The sequence below is a fragment of the Tetrao urogallus genome, assembly GCF_951394365.1.
Source record: "Tetrao urogallus genome assembly, chromosome: 2".
NCBI lineage: Eukaryota > Metazoa > Chordata > Aves > Galliformes > Phasianidae > Tetrao > Tetrao urogallus.
The window spans coordinates 37,349,229-37,374,897 of NC_136814.1; the positions used below are offsets into that span (position 1 = coordinate 37,349,229).

The 25,669-nt window shown below is 39.9% G+C and overlaps 1 protein-coding gene across 1 annotated transcript; it reads right to left on the reverse strand.

The window, feature by feature from the left end:
- Positions 1-24: 24 nt before the first annotated feature.
- On the reverse strand, positions 25-24,146 carry TBCE (tubulin folding cofactor E; the record flags this gene model as incomplete). Its single annotated transcript, XM_079532474.1, has 16 exons — positions 25-117; positions 347-438; positions 1,795-1,854; positions 2,492-2,560; positions 2,659-2,812; positions 3,493-3,645; positions 4,124-4,188; positions 4,275-4,339; positions 5,167-5,262; positions 5,539-5,615; positions 8,648-8,750; positions 10,134-10,233; positions 10,898-10,986; positions 12,190-12,378; positions 21,805-21,889; positions 24,047-24,146. The coding sequence occupies 16 exons, from the start codon at positions 24,144-24,146 to the stop codon at positions 25-27; spliced, it is 1,590 nt and encodes a 529-aa protein (XP_079388600.1).
- Positions 24,147-25,669: the final 1,523 nt, after the last annotated feature.

The window sequence follows — 25,669 nt, forward strand, 5'->3', positions numbered from 1 at the left end:
TCAGTCTGCCAAGGGTGTCTCTTCTTACCACCGTACTAACACAGAGTCTCCATTTTCTATTGAGTAAAACTGCAAAGGCTTTAAGTCGTTGTCAAGTTCAACTTCTTTTCCTTTTAGCTAGAATAAGAAAGGAAGAAAGTAGTTTGATCAGACTTCAATAAATTCTAGTGTATTCAAACCAAACTTAGATCAGGCAGTCAAGACCATATTACAGCAGTTCTAAATTACAGCAGGAAGAGCACTCTCCTTGTGTGAGATCAACGTCACTAGGCAGTACTTTAGAACATGCTATTGAACTTTATCAGCATGAAGTATTTTACTGCTAAATTACCTAATTTTAACTCACTTTAGAACTTTCGTAGGACAGTTTCAGTTCCGAACCAGGAATTCTAAGTAGGCGATAGAGCAATCCTTTGACCTTCTGAATAGTCATGGACTCTGAAAAAGGGAGGTGGGGGGATAAAATTATTAGAAAAATGCTGCTACCACGGAGCTGTACTGTTTTTTCAGCTATACTTGCTCACAGCAACAGTGAAAGGCTGTACTGCTGCTTCAGTTCTAACACTGCAATAACGTATTTTGTACCTGAAATGATAACTGCTAACATCAAGTTGAAAATGGTTTAATCTCTGGTGGATCAGACAGAATACACTACTGTGTTTTAAGTGTTGGATCCCTTATACCAAACTGAAGTGTTACAGCTTCATAATTTGAAACAAAACCTTTGATTTTGAATTTACTCCATGCTAAAACCAAGTGACCTTTGGGACATGTACCAGTCAGGTTCTGACTGCTGGCAGCTGGCGCCCATTCCTTCAAGTTTTCGTACCTTGAATTGGCTTTCCCAGCACAAATAGCACTGTGGACCTCATGCCATTCCTACCAGTAAGTGCTGCTACATTAGCCAGGCCCCAGCAGACTGCCAGCAGAGCTGTACAGCCGTTTCTATTATGAAGTCAGTTACACTAAGGAGTATTTTTTTTGTAATGAATTTTGAGTAAGTGTAGTTTGCTCCAGAGGTGAGAGCTGTTTGCAATAGATCTACTCGATATAAAAAATAAGTTCAACTTGTACTTCTTTTGAAGCTTTACCTAAAGGCACAGCAATAGTGAGTTACTCCTGTAATCCCACGCATTGTACTTAAAACAAATATTTTTCTATCAAACATTTTTGTAAAAGCTGTATCTATCTATCATCTGATTTTATGCAACTTGTGATAATAAATGTGATTTTTATTTTAGAATAAAGCTTGACTAAGTTGTTTTCTTTCAGACTCCGTTCTGACACATCTTTCCAAACTTTGAGTTTGATTTAGAACAAAGTCTGCTCATTTTAGTTGTCACTACAGGCACCAAAACTTCACAGAAGATAGACTTGATACAGGTCAGCATCAGTCTCCTGATGTCATTTTTAAGACAGACCAGAGACCTTACGGAGATCTAGAATTGCAGTCTAGATATTTGGCTCTTTCAACTTTGTTCTTATTACTGGTTAGTACATCCATCAGCGTTCGGATGCAGTGGTTGGCCTCTGACTGCCTCATGGAACAGTGGCAGCCGTGGTAATAAGAACAAGCATCAACTTGTAATTTTCAAACTGGACTGAAAGTAAGTGGATGAGGGTCAGAAAAATGACTTTCTAAACTGAGTTCTACAATTGTCATTCCTTTATATGACAGAATCATAGGGGACAATCTTCAGGAGCTGACAAAGCTCGGGGCAGCTGTCATCCTTTATTACAGTCGTTTGCAAAGGAGCTACAACTCAATTGCTAAAACAACAAGACAAGACTTACCTGGTAGCTTTTTCTCTACAGGCTTCTGCTCAGGATTGTCAGGACATTTAATTGTCAAAGCTTAAGGAAGAACAGCAAGGCATTAGTGAGTGAATGTCAGGCCCTGTTCCGACAGGGCACAAAAGCTTTCTAAGTCTGCTTTTGTACAGACTGTTTCCTTTCCCCAGCCTCATATTTCCTGTTCTACTTTGCTTCTACCTAAACATTAAAATATAATGCTTTACAATTCTGTTTAGAAGTTTAGAAAGAAAAGAAAAAAAGGATAAATTCTATCAAATAGGAAATAAAGCTAAGAGAATTTCTACATCTGGGATGTAATGTAGCTTAAGTATGTCAACAGCCCCAAACATCAAAGTTACCCATATTTTTCCTTGACAGTCCTAAAGTAGTTATACAAATTAAAAAACATAATCGGGGAACAGCTAAGCAAGTAGGGTTAAAATCTCAAATCTCTGTGGAAAAATCATTCACACGGGCAGAAGAGAATATCAATACTTCTCTTCCTCACTAAGTCTTAATTAAGAAAATCATTCAGGTTGGATTGCAGGGGAAAAGGAGCTGGAATTACAAGCTGCAACCCCAGGACCACTCAAAGGCTTTGGAGCCCCGTGTTCTCCATATACACCCAGGAAACACCAATCTCGTAAAAACATTTCCAGTGCAGAAGGAAAGGCTTTGACCATTTCTGGCCTCTTACTCAAAAGTTGATTCTTCAGAGTCAAAGGCTGTTGTCCCTTCAGTTCTCCTTCTTCAGGTGCACCATATGCTACGTAAAGGAAAGCACACACAGACACGAGCACTTTTGAGACTAAAATTCAACAGCAGCCCAAAGAAGAGCAACCACGGAACTGGACTTGTACTTACTAAGGCAAAGAGATGGATATCTGGGATGGGCAGCAAGAAATTCTTCACTGGGTTTGTTTCTCGCTGGATCCCAGTGCCCTCCAGCTTCTAGCCAGTCCTTCCCAAATATTTTGCGATAATCAAGCTCTGCTCCTCTTCTCTCATCAGGAAAAATCTGTACTGACACAAGAATGGAGCACAATAAAATGATAGGGCTTTCCAGAAAAGAAAATCTAACTCATGATGCTGACTCGTGCAGTTACGGCCTTGTTCAGTACATTTTAACTCTACCAATAATCTTACAAAGCCAGTCTCTAAGCACTAACTGATCCGTACATTTATGGTACCTGAAACTATTGGGAATCTAAGGAGCTCTATCTCCATGTACTGACTGATCCATACACGAATACTGAAGTATTCTTTGTAGCTGCAGCACGCATGCTGTTTCTGTCGTCCTTTATGCAGAGTTCTGCTGCAAGTTTGATTTGATTCAGATAGTGCTAGCTTCCTGTTACAGAAGATAACTGAAATGGGTTAACAATGCTGCTTTTTCTTTTCTTTTTGGCAAGTGTATGCTTTTTATTAATGGCCCTGCAATTTCAATAGGAACCAATGGAGAAATGCTGGTGCTATTTTATATTTTCCCGCGTTCTAACGCCTATTGAACTAGCAATGTTCACAAACAGGGCTGTACTTTGTGTTCCCAGTTAGTGCCCCATTACCAAAGCGATGGAATAATCAGTACTTTACTTTTCCCACATCCAAACAAACAAAAGAAGCTGAACAAAAATTAATCAAGCAACGATTTGAAATGTTTTTCTGCAGGCTTTTGCAATTTCTTGACGCATCGCATACCTCAGACTTGTTCAAAACCTCCAATTGACTTATCTTGGCAATAATCAGCTGTCTCAGAGTCTCTGGGTTCTTCTCTGTGTCCATCAGAGGGTTATTGCGACACTCCAGTACCTGCAAACTTCGCAGTTTTTCAAGCTCATTGATCGACGACCACTGAAATGGAGGGGAAGAGTCTGTTGAGGAAACATAAAGCTCACTGCATTGCACAACAATAAGCAGTGACATTGGCCTTTCCTGTGCAGTAACTGTGAATGAAACAATTCTTCTGGACAGCAGAACCAGCTACTTCCAACTGAAGCTACTTCTTACCGAAGAAAATAATTGCAGTACATTTCATTAAAAAAACTAGATAAACTGAGAGCTATTCAGCATTTTAAATTGATAGAATTGCACATGAGGAATTATGAGGTAGCAGAGGGATAGGACTCGCCACCATAAATCTCATCAATTGAGATGCTAGGGATCTTTTAAAACTCTGAAATTCCCACTTGTGTGTTGACCAAAGAGTTCAGTATTTGCCTCAAGCTCTTACACCAGCAATCAAACTAATCTCAAAAAAGCAAATTGCGAGTTACCCTTAAACAAAGATGCACACGTTTACAAAATGTGAAGCTCTCACAAGCAAACCTACCTGTGAGATTTTATTGTCATTTATTGCAAGGCGTTTTAAGGAAGGAAACATTTTAGTCTTGCATCCTAGGAAAAAGAATAAGTCCAAACAATAATGAAAACTTTAAGTGAACAGAATTATAAGGCCAAAACCAACTGCTTCTTTTACGTACCAAACTCAGCATCGGGAAAGTGTACAGAAGATATTCCATTGCTGGTAAGTATTAATTGTTCTAATCTGAAATGTAAAAGACATAATGATTAGTACAGAACATTTTTCGTTAAAAACAAACCTCCCAAAAAAACCCACCTCAAGTTTTGCTTTGTTTATTAAAAACAAAGATGCAAAAGACTTTTGACATCAATGACAAGTAAACAGCAGTAGACAGCACTCAGGCCTTGGCAGAGCATTTAGAAAATAAGTGCAATAATTTCAAGCTTTGCCTCCCTCCAATCTCATTGTGTTTTGCTTTTTTTTTTTTTTAATTAGAAAAGCAAAAGCAACAAAGGACAAATAGATGGACAGTGTGGGATGGCCTGCTCGTGGAAACTGCCCATCACCAATGGTCTTTAATGTCATACCTTCCACCAAAGAGCCCTAACAGCATTCTGCACAAACAACTGTGATGGCTGTGCAGCTACTGATGAGCCTCTTTAACACTGTCATGGACATAAAACCATTCTTAAGAAGCCACAACCAAATCTCTTTTGCTTTTCTACAACAACTCTCTCTCCTGTTGTCATAGATAAAATGCTGTAGATGCTAACACTTAAAGAACTTAGTAAAGTGATAAATAATTTCAGTTTTATAAGTAAGTATATAATAAAAACTTAGTAACACACAACTTAAGAATGTCTTGTTTACAACAAACTAAGATTGTATTAAAATAGCTCAAGCAATTCAGTTACTCTTCTCAAGAGGGCAAACTGCTTCTGTTTTAAGATTCCATTCATCTTCCATGAAGTATAAAAAAAACAAATGTATTTCAGTCCACAAAGACTACACAGAAGAATGAATACATGGGATAAGACAAAGAACTTCCAGCAAATTTGTTTAACAGCTACCTGGGGAGATGTCCTATCAGGTGCAGCTGATTTCCATCCAGTAGCTGGTTGTTTGAAAGGTCTAACAGTTTCAGGGTCTGCAGGACATTATCAGGCCTGCCACATTGAAAAACAATAACAAAACAAAACACCACACAAAAGCAGAATATTTCAGGTTATTTTTCATTAAAATACTGGTTTTCTATGTATATAACTGCACGCAGATAATTGTACTTATAAAAAGTATTTGGAAGTACATCATGTGAAGCTTGCACTGTGCATGTCACAATTATGTCATGGTGGCATAACCACTGCAGGAATGTCCCTTAGCAGGTATACCATAACTTAGCAGTACATCAGTCACAAAAGACCGATGTGTGTTACCCATCTTACCTTTCCAAAACTGTAATATTATTTGAAGTAAGGTATAATTCCTCAAGTACTGGCCATCCTGGAGCACAAAGAAGAACCTATGAGCAAAACATCATTTAATGCAACAGAAGTTGGGAAAAAATTATTCCAGAAATTATTATACTTTAAGCAGATTCCCCCAGAACATATTCAGAACTGATCATAGGTATCAAAACCAGAAATAAGTATTGCAGGTTGCCTAACACTCATTTTCTTCTAAGCAGCACTTCCTTGTGTCCAGAACTATCAGCACAGGTAGTTAAAGCTCAGTAAAGAGTGCGGGCATGTTGGGGATAGTCTGTTGGAATGGCTGGGAAGGATCGGGCACCGGAACAGCCACTGCTGATCAGAAAAGCAAAACATAAATGCAAGATCTGTTGCAAAAGAAATAAAGATAAGAAGTAATCTGTCATCATGCAAGTCTGTGATGTTCCTCTATGTTTAGTCTCTTCGTGTCAGGAAGTAAATAGTGTTAATGGGAAAGATGGAAAGAAACCTAACAAGAGTCATCAAAGTAACGTAACAGGGCTGTTGTCAGCTACTTGCATATAAAAAGTTGGGAATTATTAAATGAAATTATCAGGCAGCAAGATCAAAAGCCAAAAGGGATATTTTTTCATACAGCACATAATTAAATTGATTTTATAAGATGTAGACAAAAAAAATTTTGGATAGATCCTCAGTGCTGCTGAATAAATGATGAAAGAAAAACCCAGAAAGATTATTTAAATACAGATTATTTAAATATGCGGCCACCAGCTCAGGAAGCCTTGGAATTCCAGATGACTTGATAAGAAGCTCTTGCTCTATGCTTGTCCATTGCCTCTAGTTTTTCCCAACTACCTGCCACTTGCTAGTGCCAGCAATAACGATGCTGCACCTCTGCTCTAACCCTGTGTTTGTTTTTTTTCCCCTATACATAAGGTATTAGTTTGAGAACAAAACGACAAGCAGATCACTGTGATCTAAATACTGAATGAGAAAATAAGTGTAGCTTTGGAGTCAAAACTATGAATTACTCTCAAATGGATTAACTCAGTTTCCATCTCTATGATTTCTACGATATTTTACAGGACTTCTTGTCCCTCTGAAGATTATATGGTACGTGTTGAACAACCAAAAGGAATAATGCAGTAATATGTTCTCTTAGTGACACACTAGCAGAAATCTCAGATGTATTTTGATGTACACATACAATGCACAAATGAAATAACTTTTTGGAAAAACCAATGCTCAGGACAGGTAAATATGGGAGTCGTGCCAAACTGCATGACAGCCTCTATTGTTTGAACATTTCAAAAGAGAAGAACAAATGAAAACAAAAATGCAGATCTTATTTTTTAAGACCGACCCCCTTGCCATATATTCCCATATACAGCAATATATTCTTTTGAAGTGCTCCAGATTGCTCTAATTTTGATGAAAACATTTCCAGGACTTTCAGACTTCTTTTACGTTCTCACTGACAGTCTCTGCATTCCTCTGTGGCTTGGATCACATTCATTATTATTTTCTATTAAAAAGCCAACTTCTCAGTGTAACTTCCCATGCAGCTTTAGCAATTACATTTTAAGTGTTTTCTTCACAGAGTATTAATAACATGGAGTGCCTTCAGTTTTTCCCTTTTGTGTGCCCTGGAACACCACCTCTTTTAAGCACAGGCTTAGGAGAGAATTAATCCAACAAACGTTAATTTTACAAAAAAGGCTTCTGCATCAAAAGCCTCTTTACCAGCTACACTAAACTGTCAGCTAGGCTGAAGTTTCAAAAATAAATGCAAAATGTTATCTAATTTTAAACTGCTCTGACTAACCAGAGGCTTGGCTTTGAACCTTCATTACCCATATTGAACTGTAACCTGCATGAAGAAGTGGTCAGGTGCTGCCCAGGAAGGTGGTGGAGTCACCAACCCTGCAAGTGTTCAAGGAACATTTAGCTGTTGTTTTGAGGGACATATTTTAGTGAGAACTATTGGTGGATGGTTGGACTGAATGATCTTGTAGGTCTCTTTCAACCTTGGTGATTCTATAATTCTAAGCCAAAGCCATACAACTCTTTTAGCAACCTGGTTGAGATGCCAGCCACCAGCAGCACCAACCTCTTCACAGTGCTCAAATTTAAACTCTGATGTGCATTAGACAGCATTTAGAGTGTCTGTAATCATGAAGTTCTTCCATTCAATTCAACATTCATATTGCTGCCATTATGGAAAGATTATCAACTAGCACCATTGGTTTAAAAGGACAATAGATGGATACTAAAAAAACCATAGCAACGATCCTCCTCTAGCCTCAAGAGAAGAAACTGAAAACACTTCCACTTCAATCAGAACACCAGTTTTGGTAAGTATTCTATTACTGGGTAGCAGTTGACAGCAGAAATTTGAAAATTCAGCTGATTTATCAACACAATACTTATGAGCTCTGATGCAGAGAAATCCAAATAATGGATTAGTACTTACAAGTCCCTGTAAGTAAGAAAGCACTACTGAAAAGCGATTCATAGGGCCTTCTCCTCCACCCACTCCAGATAAAATGCTATTGCTAACACGTTTGACAACAGGACTTTGCCCTTAATGAGGTGAGACATTAGGGCAGAATCAATGAAATATTTGCATGTTTCAGTTCCTGAAACAAGTCAGAGCTTAGTTTATTGTGTGCTACAACTGTGTTGTATGATGTATGTCAGGTATTTTCATTGGTCACCACTGATGCAAAGTTGTGCCAAAGCAACTATTTCATGTCATACTGACCCATGTTCTCTTTGCACTTGTTCTATTAACTACCTTAAAGTACATACAAACTCTTACTAACCTCAAGGAAACAAAACTTTCAAATCTTTGGAACATGAAGTTAAAGTATACTTTAACTACTTTATCTTGACTTGGTAATGTACAGATGTAAATGAAGTCAAACATGTCTTATTAAACTCCTGTGCCAATGTAATCTACATTTCCAACAAATACAGTTATGTTACAGCACCTTTCCTAAGCATGATCATATTTCAGAAGAATGATATAATGTATAAATATTACTGTGCTTTACTTGTCTAAAAATCTAGCAGTATAAAAAAAAAATTAAAAAGTTATTACCTCTGTCCATGTTATCTCAGTCTGATTAAGTGCCAGTGTTGTCAACTTTGAAAATGCACTAGATTTAGAAATTGATGTAGATGGAAATTTCATTTTGTTTCCACTGTGTAAAGAGAGCAATTGTTAGCATAAACTTAAACATATCTAATTATTCATGAAGTCACTCAATTGGAATTACAGAGTAAGGACAAAAATAATATGAGCATAATTAAAAAAAAAAAGTCACTGATAGCATTTCACACACCTACAAGATATAATTCAGCTTACATTCAAACTCATTCTATCCTAATTTACCCTCCTACTTCATGGATGCACATTTACTCACCTGTGGCTTCCCCACACCTTCCTTCCCTACATTTTGAATTTGAAAATAATGGCTTTCTTTAATAAGAAACAAAACCAAGCCTGATCTGGGGCTTAAACTCCTTAGTACTGATTGAAACTAGTGAGAATGAAACAGAAAGTACGTAGAAAATGTTGACAGCAAAAATATCACTATCAAACACTTAAAAGATTCAATATTGAAGACATCAAATTAGTTTTCATTATCTGCCCCCCCCCCCCCCCAAAGTTCTTATTTCTTTCTTAAAGTCTGATGTACTTGAGTATTAGTACAAGAAATCGCTTGATGTAGTTATACTTACAATAATTTTTTCCCACTTAAACAAGCTCTGAGAGAGTTTGTGGAATTTATTGGTGCATTGGATACTTCCTCCAACACTACTTGTGCACACACAAAAATTCATTAACAGACCTACCTGGTAGCTTCTTTTCTAGAATAAACTCTTGACAGAAGATCAAAACAATTAAACAAATAATAATTCAAACTACAAGCTCCAAATTCCACCCTCCCTTCCATTTTGCATTCCAATTTTATCACAAACAACTTCTAAATACCCGTAAGTCTAGGCTGCATTTCTCAACAATGGAAATGAAAAAAATTATTTTAAGTAAATACAGATAAGTTTTCCATATTCTCACACATGCTGATAATAATAAATCACAACTACATATCCTTTATGCACTGTTAAACCCTAATATTACAAACAGCACCCAGGTTGCAATACCTATTCAGTGCTAAACATTGAGGAATATATATTTTTAAATAGTTGGGGGTGTTATATTTTGGTCAGGTTAGCTATAAAACTAAATACAAACACTGGGCACACCTTATTATTAAAGCAACTCAGTGTCTATTTCAATTCAGCTTACATTGCTTTCAAATTATTTTAGCTACTCTGTGTGTATCATACAGTGAAGGTTTTGGAAGTTGTTAGTAAGACAACAGAGATCACATATGAAAGCATGTATCTACACTCTTTAACAGTGAGATTTAAAAAAATGAAAAGTAATTAAAACTTAGCTGCCATTAAAGCCCATACTGAAGCACTCGATTATCTTTTGAAAGTTGATCTCATATCTAAAACAGTCTCTTCTTTTTCCCTTACCTCCGAAGGAACAGAAATCCAAATATGCACATTTATACCTGATATCAAGCGTTTCCAGATCTGGAACTTGAGAAGCAATATCTATTACTGTATCCCAGTATGCCACCAGATTTTTTGAAAGATCTATATGTCTGATATCTGAAATTTCATATTAAGAAAACAAACATCTCAAGCCTGAACTTCCTTTTTCAGGAACTAGAATTAGGTTTTGGTTTTGAATCAAATAAGGGAAAACAGAATACATTTTTGTTAGCCCTAAGAGGTACTACTATTCAGTTACAGCAAATTTTACATTCGTTTGTACAGAAAGCACAGCACAGAAATGGCTTAGAGTTGTTATAAAAGAGCTTAACTTTACAAATCTTAATATGGATACATTTCTGCATTGATAGCAATTTTTACCAGTCCCCATAAATGAAATACCTTTCTTTGATCTTCTATAACATTGCCATAACGTGTAGTCCACTGAATACATTATTTGTTACATATTTGAAACCTGTGGTACCTACAGGACAGATCAACTGTATTTTTATATGGTTATCTATCCTAGAGTTATATTTTAAAAAAATCCTATAGCTGGAAACTTCTGAAATTGCAGCCACAGTAATAATCTCTGATTATATTGCTATTTTCAGTCACTATCTGCATTCTTCCTCAAAAACTGTGGGCTCCTACATTTTAACTCTGTAAACACTGAGCTGAGCTTATAAAAACAAATTTCAATTTTAAATTCTTTTCTGTAACATAAAGATAAACTTTATTTGTGGTATTGCATTATATAGCAAATATTCCAAAAGGATACTAGCACACGTTCCACTGATTTCCTCTTTCTGACCAGCATGGCTCACCATGCATTCATGCACTGAGATATGTACCAGTTGGTGCAGCTGGCTAAATGAAGAACAACATTCTGTTAAGCAATCTTCAAACACAAACGGGCACAATACATAAGCACCTGGTTGTTACAAAAGAAATAATACTCTTCTCATAAATATCTGCTTGAGAATGAGTGTCATACATTGTATCTCTCTTGTATACCCCTTGTACTACAAAACAGGTCTCACTGAATCACACTTTCTTCTTCTCTCCCACTTTCCTCTTCCCCTTCATGCACCTCTCCTCTGCCTCCCACAACTGATACACATCAGAAAAAGTCATAAAACAGACAAAATGTATGCAAACTGGAATTTAGTTGGCATTTCCAAGTAATTTTTGGGTAATAGTTTTTGCAATGAGTTCTTAGTGATTTTTTATTCTTTATATCACTCATGAAAAAAAAGGGGGGGGGGGAGGGAAAGGCATTTTTGACTGCTAAATATGTTCTGGGAAACAAAAGGAATACAGTTGTGGAATACCAGCTCAGAGAGGAAACAGTCACCTACTGAACTGATGCCTCGCTCGTGCTGGAGGCCATTCAAACTGCAGTCTATTGCACATCATTAAATCAGTTCCTTTTTTCTTACCCTCACAAATAAATGGAAATTGACATGGACTGACTGAAAGACATCAGTAGCTGTACAGTGACTTTCTGACTTCCTTCTCTTTGTTACATAGTCATTAGTGATACCATTAAACTAAGATGAAACAAGAAGGACCATACTTACACTCAGAAAATCCACTTATTTGAAAAGGACCAGGAATGTGTATTTACGAAGTTATAAAACACATTATTGATGATACAAAAAATATCTTAACTGTGAGCAATTTGGCAACTGTGTAGCTGCTACACAAGTGGAGCTGATACACTGAACCAACAGAAAACCAGCCTACACAACAGTGAATGGTTTCATGCTGGCTCAACAAGCCCAAGCAGCTCACCTTTTGGTGAGCAGAAACAGAGAAAGGGAACAAGCAAGGTCAATCCTTTTGTCAGCAGCAAACAATCACATCAGATAAAAAATACCATGTGAAATTATTGACTCAATATCTTAAATTTCAAGCGACTTTTCATTTGTCAACAAGTTTCTTGAACTTAGGGCAAACAGCATTCCAGCGGCCACGTTACCTTAAGAACTGAGGACCACATGATTTTGCTTTCCTTATTATCAAACTAGCGTCTGACAGAGTGTATCTTAGATTTCACATTTCACTTACCTTTGTTTTTTTTCAATAGAATCTCTGCCAACAAATTCCACAGTCTTCTTCCCAAATACACACGTATTCTCTATTCCATTTTGAGCATCTTGTTTTTCATTCAATCCATACCGGCCCTTTACTGCAGTAAGAAAATCTACTCCAAAATTTGCTTTGTTTGGGCGGATAAACGACCCTCCTCTGGGATGCCTGCAAAAGAGCAAGGAAACAGTGAAAGATGAAAAGTTCCCATTAGAATGATTAAAAAAGAGAAAGTTTAAAAATTGATTATTACTTTCTAAAAAAATACCATGAACCAAAGCAGCCAGAGGGCAACTGTACAGACCAAGATCAGATATCTCTACTCCTGCTCAGCAAAACTTGGCAACATTTGCAAAGTATTACTGCTAGTATTTGACACAAGTTTACATTGTAAGATACTGTAAGAACTGAAACGCACCAACACCAAATGCACTCAAATGTGAACTTTACCATTGCAGTGCCGATAGCAGAAAAAACTGCCCGGTTCTTTCCAAACTCATTATGAACTCATTCTTATCCAGCAAATCAGGTTTCTTCCAATTGACAAACACAAACTTACCTCAAATCATGTGACAAATACGTCTGGAGTCTTAGCTCTACCTAAGACCCACAGGAACACTCAGAATAGTAGCCATTTCACCTGAATAATTCATTTGAAATGTTGAGATTGAAAATGTAGCTTTGTCCTTTCATCCCTCAAAAAATGACATAAGAAGTGGTACAATTTGTATCTTATCTCATACTAACTCAAATAAACAATTAAAAAAAACCCTAATAGTAACTTGGTAAAATTTGGAAACTGAATATTCAACAAAATTATCAAGCTAATGCACGTTCTACACAGTCCTATGAAATGTCTTAGTTTCTCTTGTGCTGAAAAAAAATCACATAACAATTTCTTGCCATGTAATTGCTTTGACGATTTCTATGAAAATTAGAAAGGAAATAGTAGGATGAACTGGCAAAAACAAGTTGTGGGAATGGTATCACTGAACAGATGGAGGGTATAATAGGAAGATCAGACAGAAAACAGCAGGAATAAAATTGGTAGTTATGATTACCTGTCTGCCTTCCAGCTGAGAAGAGCACTGACTCTGATTGGAAAGTACCCAGGAGGAAGAAACCGCTTACGTAAATAAAATTCTTCTCCAAACATCATGTAAGCATTGAGTGGCTCATTAACAAACCATAATATACATCATCAACTCTCCTGAATCCAAAATTCTCTCAGAAAAATGGTAACTGGAGACCATGAATCCTATGGATCCATTGCAAGGAGATGGGCACCATATATTCAAATAGTAATTCAAAAAATCAGTACTGGAAAGTGCCTGTACTAGTTTTATTCATTAACACTTGCAGTATTTACATAAGTGCTCTCATATCCTAATAATAATCTGGGTAGAAACAAGATATTATTTACTCTAAATACTTCATTTCTCATACTCAACACAAATTTTCAATTATGTACACTTTTGCTCTGGCAACACTTTTTTGAGCCCTTCTTCCCATTTCTTTGAAGCTATTCTTCACAGTTTGCAAATATTTGATGTTCAATTTTTTCTAACATAAATTTGTGACACTTTCTTATTACAATTTCTTTTAACAATAAATCACATTTTCACTGCCTTATTAACTACATCTCTTACACGTGAAGTACATCATTCCTACTTTTGTATTTACTCAAGTCAAACAGCTCTGTAGACAGCAGATGCTTCAAGATCCTACCAGCTCTAGCAATTGTTCTTGCTGACGTTACCTTACCTCCTGCTGTTTAATCTGAAATCTTCCGTTCCTCTTCCCATCACCTTGTCTCTCCCCATCTTACCATCTCTATTCCTTTGCACTCAAAAATTCTGTTTCTTCTCTCCTCTCTCCAGCTCATTCATCAGAGTTAATCTTAAGCCCTCCATACCAGCATCCTTCTCATCATGCTGTTTATCCCTGGCACAGACAAAGCCTTTGGACCTTTTACCATACTGCTTCCTAAACCCATTTCTTACCTCTCAGCTCACTGTTTCCATTGACAACCCTTTTCTTTCACTATCTTTCCAGAAGCCAGTTCTACCCTTGAGGAAAAAAAAGAAAAAAAGGAAACTAGCTTGCCCTGTTTTCTCAAGCTCTAGGGTGATCTGAAGCTACAGTTAAATATGGTACATTTCTGCTCTCAAGCCTCTCCTATTTTTTTTGTTGTTGTTGTCTTGTTTTAGAGAAAGATCACAGGGTTTCTCTCTCCTGTTTGTGCCACTTCTGAGCATTCTCCCTTTCAGCACAAACTTACATAATGTATAATCAAATCCATTCCACAGTCTCTTTTTCGGTTCAATTTTATTAATCTTACCTACCTTTTCAAGAACTGTCCAAGAGAAGGACAGAAGAGGAGATTTTGCAATAACCTTATTTTCAGGCATAATGATTACATGTTCAAGAAGAGAGGTAACCTATAACTTGCTTTCCCTAAAATACATTCCCTGTATTAATCTTCACATTAGGGAATAGGAGCTGTAGGAGCCACATGCCCATATCACACAACCAAAGTACAGCCCCTGGACTCATGAAGAAGCATGCCTATGGGCAACCAATCTTCATAACTGGAAAACAAAGAGATCATAGAATATCCAAAGTGGAAGGGAGCCAGAGGGATCATTAAGCCCAGGTCCCAGCTCCACACAGCACCGCCCCAAATCCAAAACCTGAGAGCGATGTCCAAACGTTCCCTGAACTCCACACTCGGGGCCGTGCCCACAGCCCCGTGCAGCCCGTTCCGTGCCCACCGCCCTGTGGTGCAGCACCTGTCCCCAACCCCACAGCCCCTCCCCTGCCGCAGCTCCATGCCGTTCCCTCGGGCCCTGCCGCTGTCACACAGAGCAGAGCTCAGCGCTGCCCCTCCGCTCCCCGTGAGGAGCTGCAGCCGCCATCGGGCCTCCCCTCAGCTCCTCTGCTATGAGCACACCCAAGGGCCTCCAATGCTCCCCGTGCATCTTGACCTCTAGACTTTTTCACTGTCTTCATAGCCCTCCTTTGGATGCTGTCTCATAGTTTTATGCCCTTCTTCCACCCTGGAATATGTCCAACCTGGGCTCTGACAATCAGCTTGTGAGAGAGATCTTGGTATTGTTAGTGGATAGTAACAGTAGACAGAAAGATTTCTTTGTCCAGTACTGGCTGCTTTGCAATGAATATATCAAGATAGTTATCATGGGTGGAGGCATACACACTACAGGGATCAGATGGTGTCAGAAATGACAGCTATTTGAACCCATGCACCTCATCTAGATGGTCTGTAAACAGATTTTTTCCTTTTAGGGGAAAGTTCTCAATAAATCGGACTTCTTTTAGAAGAAGCTACATGCTGTACTAAAGAAAATCCTTCAAATTTTATTTTAGAATAGAGGCTGTGATTGCTGTGACATCAAACAAAGCTCATGAGTGACACCTAGGATTAATCTGCTAGGATGTATCAAATTCCTGACTACGCAGCAGAAGCTTTGAAGATGTCAGCAAGTAATTGAAGTTCTCGCAAGATAACCTCAGTCAAACAGACATGAAAGTTGACTCTGAATTTTCACAAAACAAGGGAAGAAAAAAATTGGACGCCTGCAGTTCCAGATGCTCACTTGAAGATTCTACACTCAAGCACCGCTCAGCGCAGCTTTATTTCAACACTCTTCTACTGCCAGCAGAGGGCAGAAGTCGCAGATGAGTACAGCAGCACCACAGCGAAACAACCAAACCTTCCTACCTGAGACCTTCCGAGGCTAAAGCAACCTTGAGAATGCATTTTCCCCTTGCCACACAGCAACTGCTTTTTCTTCATAGATACTAAAATGACAGTGACATCTTCCTGTATTTGAAGAACTTCTTTGTGTTCTAACTAGATATTTTGGGAGGTGAATCTGCCATTCTTGAAGGAGGGAGCTTAATTTAATATGAACAGGTCATTTGTTAGGTAGCAATACAAATGTCATGCAAACAGTAATGCCTGATGGTCACAACTGCTGTCTGTAAATTTAAAAACATGTCCCTGTACAACTTATAAAAGTCAGCTGAAGAAACTGAAAATATACAATGCCTTTGGCAAGGATAGTCTGCCATTTCAGGATTAAAGAACACACAAAAATCAAAGTTCCCAGCAGAAGTAAAATTAATAATGCAAGGAGGATGTGGGATGGGAGAGGAGGTCACAAAGAAGAACAACAACAAAAAACAAGCAGTTGTAATTCAGCAATTTTGAACATAGCATACAAGCAAGTTTTACAGTTATAGTGCTTCCCTACTTTTCTGTCTGGGCAAACCTAGGGGGAAGGCCTTAACATTTAATATGGTCAACACTCTTAGTAACAGTACCAGCTGAAAATCAGAAGTGACTGGGGAAGAACAAAGCTATTCTTTGGCAGGAGGCAACAGCTCTTTCAATTATGAATCAAAATACGCCGTGTGTTACAACAGGAAGTCACTCCCAACTTAGGAAGTAAGCAGAGAAGTACGTCAGCCAGTACTGGGCAGTCCAGCAAAATGGCACAGATGAAAACGGCTGCTAAAATAGCAATGCATGTGTAAACACTGTGTGTGAAAGGAATACCTGAAACTGTCTGAGAGGATGTCTGTTCAAAAACCCAGCGTGGCTAAGGAGGAAGATGAGCCTTTTGCCACACTAAGCAGTAACCAGGGAATTGCTCAGGCTCTTTTTCCAACGGGAGGAGGAAGACTCAGATCAAAGGAAGCACAAGAGAAACCTAAACATTTTTTAACTTGGGGAAAAAGAAGAGGATACCAAAGCAACAGTTGAGACTTGGTTTAACATTGCCATTGTCACCCTGCTGGCAGTATCACTTCTCCCTTCTCTTCACATAAGAGCTGGAGCACCCACATGTCCCACAGGAGATGTGGGGACACACACGCTCAGGGTAGGCATGTGCACTTCAGCCCACATCTCCCAGGGAATAACTCTATGAATGGGTGCATGGGACAAAAACTTTATTTTGAATACATACTCGTGTTTCAAAAGCTGTATACAAATCTTAACACTATTTTAAGGCTTGAAGGTCAAAATAATAGCTTCCTCCATTTCTATGGAACAAGACCTTATTATGAGAAAAAAAAATTGAAAGAAATGTCATTGCAGTATGCACTGTTTTTTCCAGATAATCCAGATTTGATGAACACGCTCACAATGTCAGCGTATTTTGAAGCACTGCTATACTGTCCACTGGTTCTCATACTCTTTAAGAAGTTGAATTAGTACCACATAACATATGATTCAAACACTGCCACAAAACAAATGCATTTAGTCCTAGTTCCATAAAACTTACTACAAAGACCACAGACAGTTGTATACAGTTCTACAGATTTAACCAAATAAGGACTACCAAGAAGACACCCTGGTAAGGGAAATTGCATATTCAGTTGTACTTTCCTCTTAGAATACCAGTTTGATGCCATCTCTCTACATTTTTTTATTTTTGGGGGGGGGGGGGGGGGCGGAAGCACTTTTTTCAAAGTTACCTTAGAAAGAACTAAGAATTAAAAAAAAAAGTCCTTTCATTGCATTTGTTTACAGTATTGTATGGGAACTGCTGAATCACAGCCTGAACCTCTGATTGACCACCTGAGGTGACACAATGAGTCAGCCACAGGAGCACAGCTGAAGGCAATTCACCTGTGCTGCTGGAAGGGTGGAGCCTGGCTGCACCTCTCCTAGACCCCATTTAAGAGCTGGCTACCAAGAGGGAAGGATCTCTTCTGGAGATCCTTCTTCTGGAGTTTTGCAGCAAGCCAGGAATACAGGTAAGCTTTCTATCTATTCTCTTTTTGTTATTATAAGATGCTTAGCCAAACTCTCTTGTTTATTTCATAGTTGTAACGTCTTTATAGTTATTGATTATAGGAGTATGAAGTACTCCATCAGCTGCTATCGCTCATCAGAATTCAGAGAGTTAGAGAAGCAGTTTTCTAAGCTAAGGGCATTACTGAAAAGGTTTGAGGAAAAAAAACATGTAACATATAAAAATGTATTTTTGTATACATATATATGCATATACTATATAAAGAAATGCTGTAAAAATCTACTACTATCATTTAAAAAAAAATAGAGAGCAAAGACATGGTGATTTTGTGCTGGTTTTTTTTGGGGGGAGGGGAGGCTGGGGATGTTTTTATAACTTCCTGATAAAAGGAGGTGCTCATTTTTAAGGTAGCTTGCCTTCATCATCACAATTGGTACAAGAATTACAAGCCCATGTACACAAATTATGCCTGTTCTGTCTCCAGGGAGACTAAAGAAAGCAGAGTACAAAGGAAGGTATTGTAAGGACAAGATGCTGAAAGATTGCCATACTAAAACTGTTACGGATTATATGCAGCCTCATTCAGAAAGTTGATTTTTAAAATAAGAACTGAGATTATTCTCTGAGCTTGCATTCCCCAGGAGCATACTAATGGTTGCTAGAAAAGCAGAAGAGTCTGTACGTGTATATAAATATTGTACATGCAGATGTAAATCATTCAGGTTTTTGAAATACATCCAGAACATCTTCAGTTGATTCTTCTGTCCACAGAGAATGGAACGGCCAGCCAATTACTTCACTGTTTTGCATACAGCAGAATATAACCAGCTTCAACTTGGAAACTTCAATTGAATTCAAAGCATTAAAGAAGCAACTTCTGTTAACAAATTCAGAAGATGTGGTTGCCTTAATTTTCTACTCTTTAGCTAAGGGAAATCATGTAATGTTGAATTAATTTTCTTCCATAAATACTGTCCTCATACTCCTCAAGCCTCACTTTATTTTTATCATTAGTTAAAGGGAGGAAAAAAAATAACCAGTTCTCACAGATTTCTTTCTTTTTCCTAAAGAACAGATCTTGTTTTATCATCTCATTTTCTGCTAATGAAGTCTCTAGGGTTCTCATCATACACAAATGTTGAAGTGGAAAAGATACAGAAGAATTCTGATTTTTTTCACCACTGAGTATGACCTACCTTTTCCTGTTGATCCCTGTTTGGCTAAGGATAACCAACAGCATTCCCGGAAGGGATTTCAAAATAGCTACTTTTAATTCTGAATTTTTAATAGGTAAATTCTGTTAATTCAATCTGTGGCTGAACAGCTCCGCTTGCTGGCTTGAGAGAAACTTTAATGTGAACTGATAACAAAGTACACATTCTCATATTCTCTAAGGAGCCCTGAATGCACTCAGGTCCTGGTTAAACCCCCCTCCTTGCTCCTTCAGGGCATTTCTCTTGTCCCCAGGTCTTTTGGTAGATGCAAGACTAGGCTTACTTTCCCCGCAACATAGGAATAAACACTTTAATCTCAGATCTTTTCAATGTGATATTTTACAGCAACAGCACAGCAGTGTGACATGGAAGGGACTAGGAACTACATTTTGGCAAGAAGAAGTGATAAGACTTGCACTGAAAGAAATGGGATGCCATTCAGAGGGACTTTAACAGGCTTGAAAGGTGGGCCCAGGTGAGCCTAATGAGGTTCAATACAGCAAAGTGCAAGGGTTTGCACTTGGGCCAGAGGAATCCCAGGCATCCATACAGACTGGAAGGAGCAGTCCTTGAGAGCAGCCCTGTGGAGAAGGACTGGGGGTCTTGATGGATGAAAAGCTTAACATGAGCCAGCAGTGTGCTCTTGCAGCTCAGAAAGCAAATGGTATCCTGGGCTCCATCAGAAGAAGCGTGGCCAGCAGGGACAGGGAGGTGATTGTCCCCCTCTACTCTGCTCTTGTGGATCCATCTGGAGTACTGTGTCCAGGTCTGGAGTCCCCAGTACAGGAAAGACAGGAAGATGTTGGAGAGGGTCCAGGGGGAGCCACAAAGATAATTCAAGAGACTGGAGCACCTCCCTTATGAAAACAGGCTGGAGGAGCTGGGCTTGTTCAGCCTGGAGAAAAGAAGGCCGCGGGGTGACCTCAGTGCAGCCTTTCAGTACCTAAAGGGAGCCTACAAACAGGAGGGGAATCAACTCTTTAAAGGGATTGACAACTGCAGGACAAGGGGAAGTGGTTTTAAGTTGAGGGAGGGAAGATTGAGGTTGGATGTCAGGGGGAAATTCATTACAGAGTGGTGAGGTGCTGGAACAGGCTGCCCAGAGAGGCTGTGGATGCCCCATCCCTGGAGGTGTTCAAGGCCAGACTGGATGGGGCCCTGGGCAGCCTGGTCTAGTATTAAATAGGGAGGTTGGTGGCCCTGCATGTGGCGGAGGGGGTGGAGATTCGTGATCCTTTTGAGGTCCCTTCCAACCCGGGCCATTCTGTGTGTGATTCTGTGTGAAATGGAAACAATCTTAATTTCCACTAGCTGAAAACACAAGCTCTAGAGTTAGCAAACACAGGCACAATGACTACATGTTTTTAATTATTCTTTCAGAGGAAATTCACATAACAAATTCTTTCTAGTGAATTATTCATTGAAAGCAAAATAAAGTGGATATACAAATATACCATCTCTGGCTCAGAAAAATCTTTGAACCATGATTAGCCAAAACTATCAATACCCTGAAAAACCAATTACTATGTACTCGTTCTTTCACACTCATCCAGTCACCTGCTATTAGCCAATGTCAGAGGCAGGAAAGGAAGCACAACAAATCTTTGGAATCACTGAATTCAGGTATTCTTTTGACTTGCATTCACAAATGTTTTAAAAAAAAAAAAAATTGCTGATCTTATTGCCAATAACTTAATCTATGTAAATTAGAAGGAATTCCTTTTAGGTTACATTTTTTTTGATAAAACAAAGAGAAACTCCATCCTAAAGTAAGGCTGCAAGACTACAGACAACTTTTAATCCATTTTCTCGTTTTGTCACTTCACACTGTGGTCAGAAACAACAATTCACATAACACCACACACAATCTTCAAAAGTAGGCACTAGAAAATAGTCAGGAAAAATATGAGAGCAGGTCAAGTATTTCTGTGATACAGCCATGGAATATTGTTGTATTCTCTGTCACTCCAGGAGCTTGCTGAGCTAGAAGCCCTTAATATTTTAAGAGTCACCGATGAACTTTTCTTCTATGAATACATCCACTTAATTCTTACTTTTGTCCTTAAACTCAAAGCTTTTAGCAGCTGCAGTATCCCCTGAGACAGAAATCAACAGCTTGGTGCTTTTATCATTGGCCCTGAAGACCTGCATTCCACAGTTTCACACGTCTGAGTCTTCAAGCTTAAATACGATGTATATAGACATTAAAAATTTATTAAAATAATTTTTAAAAAGGCCACACAACTACACTGCATTTTCCATGCATTAAAAATAACTGAACTTAATAATTACTGACTGGTACAAGTGAATCCAGATAATCAACAGGAATTTGCTATTTTGCCATAACAATATGCGTGAAAGCCATCTTAAATGCAAACCAAAACTATCTATTAACTGTATCTAAGACAACAATATAAAAAAACAATTACATTTTATGACATACCCCTGAAACCATCAGTTTCAGCAACATTCAGACTTATCTTTTTAAAAACTGGCAAACTGATAACATGATTTGCCATAAGAATTGAAGAAGTGTATTTCTTGTGGCCATTTTGCCAATGTGCATGACATGTTAACACCAGGAATAAACTCACCTGCATTTAAAATACTGTGTTCCTTCATAGGTACCATCGTGTTTTCCTCTCTGAGGATCATCCCACTCCACTCCAAGCCAAATTCCTGGAAAATATTGTAGCTACGTTTTCATATTTATGGCATCATAGACACAGAAGCATGGAACAAACCTTTGAAGTTCACCTGGCCTTTCCACAAAAAACAGGAGATTATATCTAGTCCTAGACCAAGTTACTCAGCTAAGTTTCTATCTAGCCAGATCTTGAAGATGTCTGAGAGATTTCAACCTCTCTGGGCAGCCTGTTTCAGTGCTGCATTACTTCTATACTTAGAAAGATTTTCTTGTCGTCAAATCTGAACTTTCCATGACACAGTTTGTGGCTATTGCCCATTATTATATAATTTAATACCTGCAAGAAGAATTTGCCTCTGTCATCTTCATAACTGTCTGCCAAAAGGCTGTAAGGCTACTATTAGATGTCACTTAATTTTGCTCCTTACCACACTACCCAAACCCAGCTCCCTTGACTTGTCTACACGGGACGTGTGGTTTACAGCTTTGACATTCTGGGCAGTTCTTTACTGGATACTCTCCAGTTTATCCTCATTCATCTTGTACCAGAATGGCTCAAACCAGATACATTATACTGAATGCAAACTTACAAAGAACATCTGCCCTCAGAAGGGGGCAACAGATTCCCTTAATTTGTTGGCCATGTCCATTGCTCTACGGTAACCCAGTACAACGCACACTTTGCCTGTGTCAAAGCTCACTGTTGGTTCACATCCACCCACATAAACTATCAAGTCCTTTACAACATGCCCTGTAAGCTACTAGTGTTTGCCAGTTTGTATTGATACATGGGTTTATTTCACACTACGTGTGGAAATTCATACCTCTAGAATCTCTTAGGCCCAAATCTAAAGTTCATTAAGCTTGGCCTGTATTGCAGTTCTGCTTTTTGTTACATTAGACAGTTGAGAGTGAACTCTGTTCATTTCCAGACATTAATGAAGATGTTGAACAATAATGATCCCAGAGTTTGGTTCTGGGTTAATCGCATATTACCAGGCAGCTGTCAAATCATTGATTATCACTTTTCTGCTTGACAGATCAGCGGACTTTCAATCCGCCTAACAGTCTTTTCAGCTGGTTTGTATTTCTCCAGCTTCCAAAAACAATTATTATTATTATTATTATTAGAGATTGTCTAAAAAGTCTTATTGAAGTTTAGGAATATTACATCCCCCATTCCCTTCGTCCATATTTCTAGTCATATAATCACAGCAAGACCTTTCCTTTTTTACAAAGGTCAAGGTATTCCAATTACCATCTTGTCCTTCATACACCTGGAAACAGATTCCAGGCGAATGTGCTCACGATCCTTCTGTGATGTGAGGTGAGGATGATGAACCTATGGTTCCCTGGTCATCTTTCTTGCTCCTTCTAGAACTGAACGCAATGCTAGTCACCTCCAAGCATTAAGCAATCTTCCCATCCCATCATCACTTTTTCAAAGATGGCATAGCGTGCTCTCACAACTGAACTGGTCAGATCTTTCAGCAAACAGAGCTGAATCTTATTTGGTTCCAAGCACTGGAGTATGGAATCACAGGAGTGCCCAGACTGTTGGTCTCTCACTGCTGACTGCCTCCCTCTAACACTGTGCCTGTACACAGAGAGATCAGCAAGCACCGTTCACAAAATCATTCAGATTAGAAAAGACCAGTAAAACCATCCAACCGTCTGCCCATCCCACTGTGCTCACCAACCACGTCACTCAGTGCCACATCCACGTGTTTCCAGAACACCTCTAGGGACCACTACATCACTTCCCTGGGCACCCCGTGCCTCACTGCTCTTTCTGAGAAGGAATGTTTCCTAATAGCCAATCTCAACCTTCCTTGGTGCAACTTAAGGTGGTTACCTCTCATCCCAGCACTGCTACCAGGGAAAAGAGGCTGAAGCCCACCTCACTACGACCTTCTTTCAGGTGATGAGATCTAATGAAAAAAAGAGAGGTGCTAAGAGCTTTTGGTAGTAAAGAAACTGTAACCACCTCCAACCAGAAGTACTTCTTAGGCTCCTTAGCCTTGTAAACAAAATTTACCTGAGTTAGAAATTGCCATATCTACACAAAGATACACGTAGGTATGAAACACGTAAACCGTTAGCTTCCACTTGTCGCAGTTGAATTAAGAAAAGCACCATTAGAACTGCAGCTGGCCACCGTTTGAGCTGTTTGGCCCGGCGCTGCTTACCTGCATGGGGCGGGACGCTGCCGACGTAGCGCACGGTGCCGTACTCCGTGCCACACAGCACTCTCCTGCCCAGCGCGTCAGCGGGCACCCAGGCGGCCATCCCGGTCCTCACACACCTGCAGTGACGGAACCGACGTCCTTAACACGCCCGAGGCGCTGCTGCTACTGCGGACTCTCCTCGCACAGATCGGCAGCGCGGTGACCGCAGGTAAGCCTCGCCCGCCCGCCCCAGCGCTCCTCCTCACGGAGCGGGCTGGTGGCGACTAAGAGCCCACAGCCTCCGGGCGCCCCAGGCCCCAGGCGTTACAGCAAACGGCAGCCCCTCGGCCCGGGGCGACGGCTGCGGGAAGGGAAGGTGGCCGCGGCCCACCGCACGCCAGTCCCCAGCCCACTTCCGCGCCCAGCAGCCGGGCGCCTACCTCCCGCCCCTCCTCGTCGGACGGCACGCTGCCATTGGCCGCACGGCCGCAGCGCCGCCCTATCCCGGCCATACGCCTGAACCATATCCTGAACTGTAGGCGCGAGGCGGCTCCGCCATACAGCCTTCTGGGTAATGGCGTTCAGCGGCAGCGCCCGCTCCGTGCGACCCGCCCTTCTCTGGGCGGCGCCGCGGGGTGCGAGGTACTGGCGGTGCTCCCCGCCCCGGGGCGGACGGCAGCCTCGTGCGGGATGTGAACGCCTCCCCTACGGCTCTGCGCAGCGCTGCCCTGCGGGGGGTGTCCAGTAGGGTGTCCGGTACCCACATTTGAATTGAATTTGATTGAAGCTGAAGGCCGTGCACGCGTTCTGTAAGTAGCAATTGCTGGCTAATTAAAACAATATTGCCTCAACTTTGGAACCACAAGGACTTGAAACTGTTGTGCCGGTAACAAAGAGGCTGTTCCAGTGTTGTGCCTCTGCCGTTACTACCTGACATTAAGTAACTCTGCGTGTTCTTTAGGCAGGCAGCTCAGCTGGTTCTGTGGCGCTGCTTACAAGTCTTTGGTAGCACTAGTATATGCCAGACAAAGTGGTTTGGATAGTAAGTCCTAAGTATACAGCGCATCAGTGGGCTGCTGGCGTTGCCATTTCCTCCGGTTTCCTGTGCCTGTTCCTCTCCCGCAGAGGGCAGTCTTGGAACAACGTCGGCGATGCTGAAACTACGTGGACGTAGATGGTGGTACAACGACAAAAGCGGTGGTACCAAGTCCTCCTGCTCTGCACTTGCGAATCAGTGGCTGTTACTTCCTAAGTACTAACCTGAGAACGTGTCTTAGCGTGAGCAGCTGAAATTCATCCGGGTTATGAATAGGAAATAGCGTTACTTTGGTTTATCCTCTTTGTTACACCAGTCTGAATCACTAGAGGCATTTTCAGTTGGAAACCTGGGTGGATTTGCAGACAGTCCTGTAATTGTAACCAATCACTTTTCACCTGGCTCTCCTCGGTTGTGGTTTTTTTTTTTTTTTTTTTTTTTTTTTTTTACAGTAAGAGTCTTTAAATCAACCAAATAAAACATGAAGTCAAACTCTGTAGTATGAATTACTACTTTATTTCATGCGCATGCAGGGATGTACGTCATACTCTCTTGCTGTATTGTATTTGGAGGCTACCAGACAACTCTGGGCAGCAGCTGCAGCATTA